This window comes from Penaeus japonicus, unplaced genomic scaffold (genome assembly GCF_977035675.1).
Source record: "Penaeus japonicus unplaced genomic scaffold, GWHDUDI00000001_assembly GWHDUDI00000031, whole genome shotgun sequence".
Classification (NCBI taxonomy): Eukaryota; Metazoa; Arthropoda; class Malacostraca; order Decapoda; family Penaeidae; genus Penaeus; species Penaeus japonicus.
In genome coordinates this window covers 13,976,073-13,991,072 of record NW_028234433.1, presented here as the reverse complement: position 1 = coordinate 13,991,072, position 15,000 = coordinate 13,976,073, and the positions used below count along the sequence as shown (strand labels likewise).

Below are 15,000 nucleotides of genomic sequence, written 5' to 3'. Positions count from 1 at the left end.
GGTGTGTAATCTTATGCCTGAGGTCAGTCATAGATAAATTGTTATTATCTTCTTCCTTTAAGTCCTATTTATTAGATTATTCTAAGTACTTCTGTTGCTATTGGGGCCAACTCCTAATTTTCACTTTGTTGGTATTTCTACCTTTTGATCTTCGTGTTCATTCCTACACATAATAGTTTTACAAAAGATTCTTTATCATTTAAGTAATGTCGTAGCATTGAAAGTTAAACCCTACTTTTTTTTTCTTTTTTTATGTATATTGCATTCTTGAACATAAGAGATAAGAATGTGCAAATGCATAGATCTGAAATCTATGCATTTGCACATTCTTATCTCTTCTGTTTTATTTCTTTTTATAATTCGTTAGCTATATCCTATGATTGATTCGATACAGAATTTTTTTTTTTCAATTGTAGAACATTTGATCTTCAGTATCTGTTCTTAGCCAATCAGTATGGCTCCTTGACTCCAGGACAGCCTTTTGTATTTTAGATTATATCATCTTTATATAAAATTCTACTTTGTGCTTAGTGTTTTTTTTTTCAGCCATGGTGTCAATTATTTTAGCCATTCATACATATCCGGTATATTCCCTAGCAAACTGTCCTTATAATTGCTTGTCATTTCAAATTAACTAATGTTCGTTCATGTAACTTTCTGATTAAATTCTATAACGCTGCGTGCCCAAGAAAATTAATCAAATACTTCCAAAATAAATATTTCGTCTTTACTCACATTTCTCACGCGATATGTATAACTTTGCATACGTCAGTTTTCTGACAAAGTGAACCATGAATTATCCTAACCTCTTGTGGTTCTATTAGTTCGCCAACCGCCATCATTGCTCCATCTGTATGTAAAGAATGCATTAATGACTTTTGAATTTCTAAGAATAAGTGTGTGTTCCTTCTGTTTAAACTGATTTCATGTTTCTGTCTCCTTAAGCTTATCATAATGGATAAACCTAAATCCTTAAACCCTTGTGTACATACGCTTACTTTTCTAATAAGAAGTTAATTCCCGTCACAATTTAACTTTCTCTTTTTCCATCATTATTTTACTGTCTATTCCTACATCGATAGATTTCTAGACATTAATTAAGCAGATTGAAATTTCACCTTACCTAATACGTTGAAATCATCCCTTATCACTGTCTTTATATTTTCTTTACCCAATTTCATAAAACGACATGTCTCAAAGATGCTCCAAATGAAGTCCTATTCTAATTCAAATAAATTTGTCGCATGGAGTAACAGCTTCAAACATACTTGAATTATCGGTACTCTACTAGTAGTGAGCTGTGTCATATATTTTACGATGGTCTACTCCCTAGTGTCTTTGTCTACTTTTGCAGTCTTGTAAAATATGTTCGCAAACTTTTATTTTTTCTTATTTTTGAGGAATCCTGAAGATATCTTTATGCAAGTTCTGATTTTATAAAGATTTAAGTACTATTGGTTAACAAAATATAGGTGTATAATTATCCACAGAAATCCATTTCCTGGAATAATTCAGCCACGTTACTACTGGAACTACGTTCTTCCCTTGCCAATATTTGGGTTGATTTTATTATCATTTTCTTACTTTCCGTCCAGAAGACTTCGGTATTTTCAAATGTCTTTAACTAAGGCTTCTCTGTAATAAATTTTCGTTTTGATATGACTTTTTCGTTGACAGGAGATTTAAGTTCTACTTTGTTTACTTTTTAGATGAACATATTTGACCTTCTTGTTTTATTCTGTTTACTCTCTTTTTTCCTGCATTCTGTTGAGAGTTTAAATTACTTTTCAACCAGTCAGTGAGGCAGCTTTCTCTTAATTCTTTGTCCGGATGGTTTCATTCTCTCTGCAGTATCAATAGAATTTACATGCTGTCTTTATCTTTTTAAGCTATAATTTTCTCTCATTACTTGTCTAATCTCTTTTAGTTCTACATCAATTAGAGTCATTTCGCCTTTTAGTCTTGTTTGATTATATATTAACTAGTTCATTAATTTATAATTCTCTTTACCCACTCCATTTGCATTGGTACGTTTATATAAATGGAAACATTAGCAATATAAGCTTATTCACATTTGTATTCTGTTTTTGTTTCTCATCATAAGCACATCCGTTTTGAAATGTTTTCAAATTTATGTATTTCTCTGTTGTTATTATTATTAATATTATTATCATTTTGTTTATGAATTGCTTATGATTTTGATGTTTAGTAAGAGGTGAACGAAATCATCGTCTCTTGTTAGGCTAGAATTGTGGTTCACTGGCTAATCCTCATCCTCATCCCTATACCCATCTTATTCTTCCTCCTCATCCTTATCCTCATCATCCACATATTTCATGCTCTTCCTCATCCCCATCCTATTCCTCCTCCTCCTCCTCATCATCATCCCCATCCCCATGCTCCTCCTCCTCCTCCTCCTCCTCCTCCTCCTCATCCCCATACCCATCCTATTCCTTATCCTCTTCCTCATCTCCATCCTATTCCTCCTCCTCCTCCTCCTCCTCCTCCTCCTCATACTCATCCTTATCCTCATCGTCCACATCCCCATCCTATTCCTCCTCCTCCTCATCGTCATCATCCTCATCCTCATCCCCATCATCATCATCACCACCACCATCTCCGCCCCCATCGTCTTACTGTAAGGCACTGGTATTGATATTATGTGACATAAGACGTTGATCATGTATGTCTACTTAATTAAATGCAATATCGATGGCAGTGTGTCTTGACCTGACACATCCTGCTTCCTGTGTTCGTTTCCGCCTCGGAACACAAGCTTTTCTAGGCAGCTGTGTTTGCTAACGGAAGCCCCGAGGCGTAGAAAGTGACTGAAGATTTGTACTTAAGGACATGTAAGGTTCAGACAGAGAGACAGTTCAGGACAGAGAGGTCAGACAGACAGACTAGAGCGAACCGCTCTGACCTCTGGCCTTCGGCCAGGGTCTAGTGTAATTAACAGTCCACAATAAAGACCATGGCACGTGAACGTCTGTCTGATTATCCACCGACCTACAACTAGGGCAACGAGTGGTTACAACAAGCAAAGTGGTGGCTTACAAACTGGTGCCAGCCGGTGGGTTACAACTAGTGCCAGTAGGTGGCTTACAAACTGTTGGCACCGGTGGCACTGGTGGGTTACAAACTGATGGCACCGGTGGCACAGGGTGGTTACAAACTGATGGCACCGGTGGCACAGGGTGGTTACAAACTGGTGGCCAGGCGGTGGATACCACGATTTTGCTGGTATCGAGCTCACAACTCCGAAGAAGCCGCTACGACCGAAGCTACCATTGATATCGAGAAGAAAATGGAGAAATTACGCCGAAGTTCCCGCCCGCCGCCCACACCACAGTAAGAACTTCTCCCGCCCGCCCACACCACAGTAAGAACTTCACCCGCCCGCCCGCCCTGTTCTACCTGTCCTGACAAACACCGCCGCCCATAGCAGCCGATCTGTCCGTGCTAAGTAACTTCCTGCACGTCGACACCCATCTTTCATGGCAACCCAAGACTGCCCACCGCGGATTTTGGGCTTAACACGAGCGCCCCAACTCCCAGGTCACGAAGTCTCTGACACGAGCAGAAAAGGCCACAGATGAGAAGTCAAAAGGACCACCACACCGATCCGCGATACGACCGACCTACGACCCGCCTGCAGACGCCCATCTACATGTTGACATCGTGACATAAAAAAAAATCCCGTAAGTTAGAGAAACCCAGGCTCTTTTTATTTTGTTAGGTTTCGTTAGATTTCGTTAGGATTTAGGAATTTTCTATGCTGTGATTTTTTCTCGTGATTGTACCTCTATGCTGTGATTTTTTTTTTCTCGTGATTGTACCTCTGTTTTTCTTTTGTGAAACACCTGCGCGGGAGTGTGATTCCGCAGGACTTCCATCCTCTTCCCTCCCTTACGCTTAGGTGTGAACGAATTAATCGTTGAAAGGGAAAGTCCCCCCCCCCCTCTCTTCCCCTGTTTCCTCATCTCGCCTTGATGACCCCGTTATAACGGCCTCTCTGACGGCCTACTGAATTTCTTTCTTATTTTATGTGAATAATGGCTTGAATGTTCTGAAGTTCTATTCTGTATTCTGAAGTTCTGAGCATCAGATATTTTTATATGTATTGTTTCTTCGCTTAGTTCTTCGCACGTGCCGATATTTCAGACCCTCCCCTTCATGACCTGACCGTGTGAAAAGGCAGTGTCAATGTTTTGCTTCCCTTTTTGTCGTGAAACAACCCTTCTTGTTTTATATTTATATTTTCATTATTCGGACAAGGTAATTTGGAGAATTTTTCTGGCTTTACTCTCCAAAATATTTGTTCTGAAAGTGAACCCTTACAAGATTTTACATGTTCGATTACGATTATCGAAAGGGCCGATATCGTATTTAGACTATGTAAATTCTTGACAGTTTTTCACTTTCATTCCGAATCTGTACTGGCGATGAGTGTTGCCTGATTCCTATATTCTGTTATCTTTGTACTTCTTTCATCGACACCTGCTATTTCTACTCTGATTTTGCAACTTTGGACAATATATTCTGGAGAAATTTTATTGACTGCTAATCTCCGAATATTTGTTTTGTAAGTGAACCTTTGAAAGATTTTCCATACTTAATTGCAATTATCGGAGGAGAAGCGATATTGTATTTAAAACATGTAATTTCTTAATAGTTTTCATTTTCCCTCCGAATCGTGCTGGTGATCTGTATTGGCAATTTTTATCTATCAATTTATCTTTCACCGCTCGTTAAAATACGCCTCTTGTTATTTTTCTCGTCGACAAGTGCTATTCATGTTTGTATTTTCTCTGTATCTGGTAAACCTTATCTCTTGAGCTTGCACATATTACTTAGTTTCGATTCTTCTTTTGTATGTTCTCTCTTGGCAGTTGCAAAGTGTTATTTTTGTTGTTTGTCGCATCTGTAAGCCGTGCAGGGCGCACGCATGTCATTTTTGTAGCCATGCAAAACGCATGAGGCATCTGTAAGCCGTGCAGGGCGCACGCATGTCATTTTTGTAGCCATGCAAAACGCATGAGGCATCTGTAAGCCGTGCAGGGCGCACGCATGTCATTTTTGTAGCCATGCAAAACGCATGAGGCATCTGTAAGCCGTGCAGGGCGCACGCATGTCATTTTGGTAGCCATGCAAAACGCATGAGGCATCTGTAAGCCGTGCAGGGCGCACGCATGTCATTTTGGTAGCCATGCAAGACGCATGAGGCATCTGTAAGCCGTGCAGGGCGCACGCATGTCATTTTGGTAGCCATGCAAGACGCATGAGGCATCTGTAAGCCGTGCAGGGCGCACGCATGTCATTTAGGTAGCCATGCAAAACGCATGAGGCATCTGTAAGCCGTGCAGGGCGCACGCATGTCATTTTGGTAGCCATGCAAGACGCATGAGGCATCTGTAAGCCGTGCAGGGCGCACGCATGTCATTTAGGTAGCCATGCAAAACGCATGAGGCATCAGTAAGCCGTGCAGGGCGCACGCATGTCATTTTGGTAGCCATGCAAGACGCATGAGGCATCAGTAAGCCGTGCAGGGCGCACGCATATCATTTTTGTAGCCATGTAGGACGCATGAGGCATCAGTAAGCCGTGCAAGGAGCACGCAGGTTTTTATGTGGTAACCCCCCCCCCCTCCCAGCGGACGAAAAGTTTCCCGCACGTTTGATATATATGTAACCCCCCCTCCCCCCTGTATAGCTACTGTGTTGTGTTGGTGCATGTTTTTACCAAGGTAGAACGGTGGTTGAGTTGTACAGTGTTTGGGTGCATGGCAAAGTCAACCCAACCGCACCTTTGAGGTACAGGGCATCGCGCCAGTTACGCCTGACCACCGTAACTAGCTCACCTGTTACCCATAAGTTGTGATGGTGTTTGAATTGTTTGCCCCATAGGGTAGCCACTGTCCGACCCCCACCCTCGGTGCACTGACACCACCAGTCGTGATACAAGATATTTTTTTTTATGTATGTATTCTCCAATGCACTGCCACCTTTCAAGTACTGTATCTCATGAAGTCATAGTAAGATTTTGTTCTGGATAAGCTGATCCTACCACACTTTTATGAAACCTTTTTTCTATGTGTTCTTTTAGTAATTTGCAAGTTCTTCTAGCCTATGCTCACTCGAGTCGTTTCCTAACTCCACTGACTATGCAAGCTTGTCATGTTATGTTATAACTCTCCCCTCATTTCGCTTAAGCAATCACACCTTTGCTTTAATTACTTTATCACACATAATGTTTTTCTATACTCACAGCCAAATTGTATTTCTGTATGTATTGTATTCTTGTATTTTTCCTGATATATGTGTATGTTTTTGGTGCCATCTCTTAGGGCCCACCTGTTCACTGCAGTCACCCATTTTATGTTGTCATGAGGCCAGTCTTAGTGCCTACTCTTACACTGCAGTTATTGAATCGTTTCTCGTACAATACATGTTACATGCTTTCTAGGGCCACTGATTAGTGCCCATTGGTGCCGCTGCGCCGGCCAATGAATTTGATAGTGTTTTAGCTTATGGTTGAATGTCACAGCTACCTGCGAAGTCTGGTGCAGATAGCCTCCAATGACCAGGAGCCCACTTGTAGGGTGGAGACATTGATTTTAGCTAGATCGTAGTAGTTAAAGCCTGGTTATTTCTCTAACTAAGATACGACGGGGGCCGTCTAGTAGCGTGGTCCGAGCGATGTAAGGCACTGATATTGATATTATGTGAGATAAGACATTGATCATGTATGTCTACTTAATTTAATGCAATATCGATGGCAGTGTGTCTTGACCTGACACATCCTGCTTCCTGTGTTCGTTTCCGCCTCGGAACACAAGCTTTTCTAGGCAGCTGTGTTTGCTAACGGAAGCCCCGAGGCGTAGAAAGTGACTGAAGATTTGTACTTAAGGACATGTAAGGTTCAGACAGAGAGACAGTTCAGGACAGAGAGGTCAGACAGACAGACTAGAGCGAACCGCTCTGACCTCTGGCCTTCGGCCAGGGTCTAGTGTAATTAACAGTCCACAATAAAGACCATGGCACGTGAACGTCTGTCTGATTATCCACCGACCTACAACCAGGGCATCGAGTGGTTCTAACAACTGCTCCCAGTGGTGGCTAACAACTGCGTTCAGAGGCGGGTTACACTTACCCCCATCAACCTCCGTGCTTGCAGGAGAGCACGGACATCGCTGGCTACGAGTGGTGGCGCAAGCAGTGCGGCGCCAAGCACGACTTCACCCGCCTCGGCTTCCCGGACTTCTTTGACGACTCTTGGCCCCGGAGACGTCGCGATGTCAGCAAGCGAAGGATAAAGCGTTATCATGGACGTAAGAAATGCGGGGCAGTAGCTTTGGGAGTGCTTGCAAGTGGGATGGAAATGCTTGCACTTTTCTTTTATTGCTGCTACTACTACTTTTACTACTACTGCTACTGCTAATGCTACTACTATTACTACTACCGCTATTGTTACTGCTACTACTACTACTACTACTACTACTGCTGCTGCTGCTGCAAATGCTACTATCGCTTCCGCAAATGTGATGAAAATGCTTGTGTTTACCTCTTCATCATCAATTAGATTACAAATATGTAATTCTAATCAAGATAATTCTGATAACGCGATAATTATATCTCTTACGTTGTGAAGATATCACGTCTCATTTATACCTTTATCACAATGAACGATATATATAGTACTATCACTACTGCTACTCCTACTGCAGCTACTATTACTACTACTACTACTTTTACTACTATTGTTGCTGCTACTTCTAATATTACTACTGATAATATTACTATCATTATTATCATCATCCTAATCATCTTAATCATCATCATCATCCTAATCATCATGGCAATGGTCACCAACATTATTCGTCTTTTCATATTTTGTAATCATTACATTTCATGATCATAATCATCATGGTAATACTGATAAAGATATCGCTAACTATGATCCATTTCGTTATAAATAGGAGAGAGAGAGAAAGAGAGAGCGAGAGAAAGAGAGAGCGAGAGAAAGAGAGAGAGAGAGAGAGAGAGAGAGAGAGAGAGAGAGAGAGAGAGAGAGAGAGAGAGAGAGAGAGAGAGAGAGAGAGAGAGAGAGAGAGAGAGAGAGATTTTTTGTTTTCATCAATTTATTACGCTCATAGAGCGACAGGCCTTATACATTAATTAGTACATTATCATATACATAGTACTCGTGTCACGCATGACACGTTGGTATGTGCAGTGAGGCTGTACATGAAGGTAAAATAAATAATAAATAAACTGAAAATACAAAAATGAGTGTTTCTAGAGTCAAACTTTAGCACCCACCAAAGTGAGGGTGTTGGGCCAAAACAATGTCCAAATTACTATCAGCTAGCAGGAATTGGCATACATGTATTAAATCCTGGCTCCGGGGCAGCAAGCCTCTCACCGAGGGGCACTCGAGGCAGTAGTGGTGGAGGCTGTTAGCGTTGGGACGGTCACACAGCTTGCAGGTGGAGTAGTGGAGTACGTCTCCCGCCCCCGAGACCTGCCACAGTGGCCTGTACCCCAGTCGAAGCCGGGCAGATACAATATTGTGTCTGCGAACCATGAGTCCGTGTCGGCGATACCTCGGAGGAGTGAGACGGAAGTGGTCGAAATGTTGTATTGATACGCTCTGGGCGCGCTCAGCATCCATGCGGTGGAGAGTAGGGAGAAGAGCGGCAGAGTGTATGATCCGCTTGTAGCAAGGAAGGGAGGGTGTGGCATAGTGAGGCAGCGGCAATTCGCAGGCACTTTTAGCGAGGAGGTCCACCCTGTCGTTGGCAGCTATGCCCACATGGGAGGGAATCCATAAAAATATAATGCGGAGGTAGTGTTCCTGGGCTGTAACTAACTGCTGAAGGATCTGGTGGATGATTGAGCGATGTGAAGCAGGCTGTGGGGACGATATGGCTTGAAGGGCAGACTGGGAGTCACACATCACTGCACCATTTACTCGTCGCTGACAGATGAAGTTGACAGCCAGCAGGAGTGCCTGTAGCTCGCAGTACGTGGAGCTGGAAGAGTTAGGTAATCTGCGACACACCCAGCCTTCTTCTGGCAGGTCCACATCAGGAGAGTAGATGGCGCAGCCTGCATTGCCATCTCGTTGCACGGACCCATCCACATAGATATGGTGCGCGGCAGGGATGGAGGAGGAGAGTGTGGCAATGTGCTCCAGAGCAAGTTGTTTCTGGAGAGGCGGAGGGTCTGTCTTGGAGGTGGGCGTGAAGGTGACTTGAGGCTGAGGAATCCTCCAGGGAGGTGGCCCATGATCAACCTCAGCCACAGGGACATCAAGATCAAGACGCTGCAGGGTGGAGGTCACTATGTTGACAAGGGTGCGAACGCCAGGACGAAGAGGAGGACGGGGCGCAGCGGGATCAAGTGAGGTTCTCAGGACATGAGCATAGTGTGGAGCAGTATGGGGAGAGAGCAGACACTTGACACTGATGCAGGAAACGTTGGCACGTATTCTCTCCACAACTGAAGGAAGGTTCAGTTCAGTCAACATGTTCACTATTCTAGTGGAGGTGGGACACCCAAGAATGTACCGCAGCACTTTATTCTGGAATTTTTCTAAGGGCTGTAAGGTGGTCTGAGAAAGCTGACTGAGGGCTGGAGAGAGATAGTCTATGACTGACCGGATGAATGCAATGTAGATGGTCTTAGCTAAGGGAATGGAGACACCAGCGACATTGTTGGTAAGCCACTTGAAGGGGAGAAAGCGTCGTTCTAGACGGTGGATGAGATCTTGGATGATAGGATGGACGCGCTGCCGAGCAGGTATGGCTGGAGAGATGTGCACTGGCGTTCCCAGGTACATGTACTGTGTGCAAGGTGGGACAACACTGTGTCCCACAGTGAATACAGGAAGTGTTCTGGGGCCCCGGGGAGAGAACACTCTACTCTTATCTGGGGAGAGGACAAGGCCGCAGGCTGAGGACGACTCATAGAACGATTGAAGGAAGCGCTGAAGATCGGCAGCAGAGGTGGAATGTACACAAATGTCATCGGCGTAGCAGGTGACAGTTGTGCCGAGAGTTTCGGGAAGAAGAGTCAGCAAGCGGTGCATCAGTACATTGAATAAGAAGGGACTTAAAACCCCTCCCTGTGGAGTACCAAGTTCGAACTCCTTGTACTCACTACATGCGCCTTTAAAAATCACACGTGAGGTCCTGTTGCTGAGATAACCACGGATCCACTGAAGAAGATTTCCTTGGACACCAAAATCAACTAGCTGGTCAAGAATAACCTCTCTGTTGGCAATGTCAAAGGCACTCTTGAGGTCAAGAAATGCTACCACACTGGTGCGGGAGAGGCGGGCGTACAGGTCCATCAGGCAGTGGTGGGTACTCCTCTGTGGCAGAAACCATACAGCCGCGGAGATAACTTGTCTTGGAGTCGGAACATGAGGCGGGTGAGGAATATACGCTCAAGCACTTTACAGAAACAGGAGGTCAATGAGATTGGCCTGAACTTGTTTGTACCAGGCTTGGGGATGGGCACAACAGTACTTGAAGTCCACGCAAGGGGCACATAACCCCTGATGAAGCAAAGATTGTACAACTGCAGCAAAGGATTACCAGGGACTTTGACGAGGAGGCGGAGGACTTGGTAGGTGACACCATCATCCCCGGGTGCCGTTGACTTACCCCTGGCGAGAGCACGGCGCAGTTCGTCTTCCGTGATAAGCAAGTTGTCTTCTTCATCCGCTCGTAGTAATGCAGTCATTAGGCGCAAACTGCGAGTGTTCCTGTGAGTGGAGAGAGCCTCTTGAATATGAATGGGAAGATTGCATGCCTGTGCCTGCTCAGACCAGGTATTTATCAAGTCCTGTGCATATTGGGTGGGGCTATGGTGGAAAGCGCTTGGGGGTTTCCTCTTGATGACTCTGTTAATCAAATGCCACATGGAGCCGACACTGGTCTGATGATTTATGCTATCAGTATACTTCCTCCAAGACTCAGTATGAACACACTGCTGAAGACCAACGAGATCATCTCTGGACGCCTGGTACTGGTGGAGGAGAGCAGGTGTTGGTTGCTTCTGGAAAGCGCGTCCATCTTCCACTGTCTTCCTTTCTGCCAGAAGAATACGTTGATCCAGCGTCCAGGCCTGGGTCTCAAGATGTCGTTTTACATGTGGTCGTGTCACATAAAAGGTGTAAAAGTTGTGTGTAGAGTCAACCAAGGAGGAGTATAGTCTGTCTGGTGACTGGAAATCAAATGTTGATAGAAGACTGGAGATGTAGGAGACATAGTTGGGGCAGTACTTCGGAGGGATAGTGATGCGGAGGCGAGTCTGAGGAAGGGAAGGTCCAACTGGCAGTGTATACTGAAGGCCAAGAGCGATGTGGTCAGAGAAGAGAGCCTGGATGGAGAAACACTTGACTTGTGACGCCACCAAGCCGGAAGTGATGATGTGGTCAAGCGTGCCTCCTCGGATGTGTGTGGCGCCCCCAGTGGGCCAGTGAGTGAGGTGGTGGCGACGGATATATTCAAGGAGAGGCAATCCACTACGGTTCGGCGTGGGGGAGAGATCACCTAAGGCAGGGTGGCGGGCATTAAAGTCACCCATATAAACTATGCCATGAGAAGGAGCAGTAGGGAGAGCAGGGAGGTTGATCCTTCCAGGTGCAGAGTAGACGTTGCAGAGCCGCAGCTTCCCATCACCCACAGTGACTTCAAAGAGCTGGAATGTCATGTCATTATCAGTAGAGTAGCGCAGGAGTATATGGGTTATTGAAGAATGAATGTAGCTCACGAGGCCGTTTCTGGCGTAATGGACATAAGGGATGTAGCCTGGGAGTGGAGGGGCATCTTCCCCGGGCATGTGGCCACCTACAAAAGCTTCTTGTATGAATATAATATGTGGATGGTGGTGACCTATGTATGTTTTAAGTGAAGCAAGCTTTGAGTAAGTCCTCATTCCACAGGCGTTCCAGGAGATAATGTGAAGCTGCATCCTGCTAGTGAAGTTCGTGTCTAGGTGTACAGGAGACTGGTGGGGACGATGACGTTGAGGCAGTATCAGTCTGAGGTGTGATTCGTGGTAGCTTCTTGAAAAGATGGTCACAAATTCTTTCGTAACCAGCAGCGAGGTATTCCATTTTCTCGGAGAAGGTGGTAACAGTTGTAATGATGGTTTGGTTGGAGTCGACGAGTGTGGCGAGGGTGCGCTCAGTGGTAGCTTGCTGGGCTGCCAGACCTTCGATGTGAGACTCAATAGCATCAAAACGTGCTGTGACTGCTGCGCATCGTGCCGTCAAGTTGGAAACGGCCTCACGAAGGGCAAGGATTTGTGGTGACTCAGTCTGGGTAGAAGCTGGAGGTAGTGAGGCAGCGCCCATTGGTAGTTGTGGTAGTGGTGGCGGTGGTGGTGGTGGTAATGGCTGGGAGGGGTGGGCAGTGTGCGAGGCAGCAGATGGGGAGCGTTTGGCACAGCCGTGCCACACATTCACTCCAGGTTGGTGACAGCGAGGGCATTTCCACATCGTTGTGTCTGGGGTGGGGGGTGAAGACTGCTCCGATGTAGAATTAGCATCAGTGGTGGTGGGCTGCTGGGGATTGCGGTGTGGGCAGGTGCGGGAAGAATGAGTGCCGGAACACCAGCCACACTTGTCGGAGGAGGCAGAACAGTACCGGGAGATATGTCCAATTCCCCAACACTTGTAGCACCAAGGCTGTTCATCTTTCATCCTTCTAAACTCACTGGGTGGAAGGCAAGGAAGGAAGCTGAAGCAGAATGTTGGTGGTGGTGGGTCTGGAAGGCTCCAGGTGACGACGAGCCTGTTGATGGGTGTGCCATGTTGGTGGAAGCGACGCGCTGTGTATATGCCAGGAAGCTCCTTGGCTAGTGACGGGTCCATGCCGACAGGGTACCGGGTGATAAGATACGAGGGGAATTTTCTTGGTCTGTCAACCGAGTCTTGAACATCAAGCTTCAAGGACAAAAACTCCCCTTCTGTGGCTCTTTGTATGATGTCAGCACGCCTTCGTGAGATGTATACAAAACGGGAGGTGACAGCTGACATTTTCACCTCGGCTAATTCCCGTTCAAGGCAGAATGTCTTAGTAACATCAGAAAGCCACCGAATCTTCACATCCACACCTGGGTTGTCAAGGAACATAAGCTTGACATACGAGTCTCTTGGAGCAAATGCAGGAGGGACATAAGAAGCATTAGATGACCTGTAGGGATCAAGGTTGTATGGAGAAAGTTTGCGAGCCATGGGTAGAGATGTTTCAGTGAGCTTGGATGACTTAGGAGTGGGAGAGGACGGTTCACTCGAATCCGACACCTGCTCCATGGGTCGCTTGGTAAAGGTGAGAGGCTGAGTGGTAGGGTGGGGGGCCTTAGCTTGATGCAAGGGAGCAGAACCAGAATGATCCATGGGTTTTAATGGTGGCCAGTGATTATCTACGTCATCCTCGTTGTCAGTGAGGGCGAGATCGTCCTCAACATCGGCAAGGGTGCCAGGGCCAGAGTAGTTCATATTGTCTAAATTTTATTAACCTCAGAGTCGGCAACAATCTCTAGCGGGGTAAAATGACGTAGGCGTGACGTCACCACGCCACACCCCGTACTGCGCATGCGCAGACCGGGGAAATCCGCGCGAGAGGGAAGCAACGAAAATTTTAATTTTTTTAGGCTATTTACTGGCTAAGTCCAATACCCTCAAAAACCTATATGCCACAAAACAGTTGACTGGTGCTCACTCTCTATTTCTGCCAAGGATGGAAGCCAGCAGATCGCTAAATCCCCAGAAATTTCCTTAAAAGGTAGAGAGCTCTCTGAGATGTTTGTTTACATTCAAGCGTGGCGCGGGCGAGAAGGAGAGAGAGAGAGAAAGAGAGAGAGAGAGAGAGAAAGGAAAAGAGAGAGAGAGAAGGACCGATAGCGAGAGCGAGAAAGCAAGAGAACGAAAGAGAGAGCGAGAGAAAGAGAGAGCCAGAGAGCGAAAGACCGAAAAAAAATAATAATAACCCGATTCCCGCCAGTGACCTCAAGACAGTGGAGAAAACTCGAAAAACTCATCAAGAAAATGTACTGCAAGCCCAAGAAGACGATGGTCGAACTGCCGAAGGGGAACGACCTCGCCGTCCAGCTGAAGCCGCCCTGCGTCTACATCAAGAGGTGCTCCGGGTGTTGCGACTCCCCCCTGCTGGAGTGCCGACCGACGGAGATCAGTCAGAAAGAGTTTAAGGTATTTTTTTGTGTTTTACTTTTTTTTTTTTTTTTTTTTTTTTTGCGGGGGGGGGGGGGGGTGGGGGGGGCAAGGGGGGGGGGGGGGGAATGGTAAGTGTGTAGGTTGGGTGGTCTTGTTTCTTCGGTTGGGGATGATTTTGGTTATTTTGTGTGTTTCTAGAGAGAGAAGATAGGGGATAAGGGGGGTGGTAGAGGGAGAGGTAAAGAGAGAGAGGGAGAGAGGAATAGGGAGAGAGAGAAAGAGAGAGAGGGAGAAAGGGAGAGAGAGAGAGAAGGGAGGGGGAGGGGGAGGGGGGGGAAGGGGAGGGAGGGGGAGGGGGAGGGGGAGGGGAGGGAGAGGGAGAGGGGGAGAGGGAGGGGGAGGGGGAGGTAGATGAAGGAGAGTGAGAATGAGAGCAAGAGCGAGAAAGAGAGAGTGAGTGAGAGAGAGAGAGAGAGAGAGAGAGAGAGAGAGAGAGAGAATAGAATCAGGAAATAAACAAGTGGGAGAGAGAAAGCAAAATACCTCTGTGATCCTTCATTCCATAGTCTGAAAACGTTTTTCTTTGCTCATAATTAAGATATGATATATATTCGTGTCCTTTCGACATCTTATTAAAGTCGACACTTCCGCCATAACGTTTTTCCATACGAGAATTAAATATTCTTGTTCATTCACCAGGTTATCGCCATGGGTGGCCGGATGACGTCCCAAGTAGTCAAAGTTGAAGAACACAAATCATGCAAGTGTTCGTGCAAAGTGAGTCTGTATTTTTTTCCGTTTTTACTTGCA

At 45.8% G+C, this 15,000-nt stretch overlaps 1 protein-coding gene across 1 annotated transcript in view; it reads left to right on the top strand.

Moving 5' to 3' along the window:
* The window catches only part of LOC122257203 (uncharacterized), an 18,401-nt gene that overhangs the window by 2,099 nt on the left and 1,302 nt on the right, over positions 1 to 15,000 (top strand). The window contains exons 4-6 of the mRNA XM_086555726.1: positions 7,177 to 7,330; positions 14,021 to 14,226; positions 14,890 to 14,967. Of these exons, the coding sequence (XP_086411852.1) occupies positions 7,177 to 7,330; positions 14,021 to 14,226; positions 14,890 to 14,967 (438 nt within the window). The remainder of the gene's footprint in view (positions 1 to 7,176; positions 7,331 to 14,020; positions 14,227 to 14,889; positions 14,968 to 15,000) is intronic.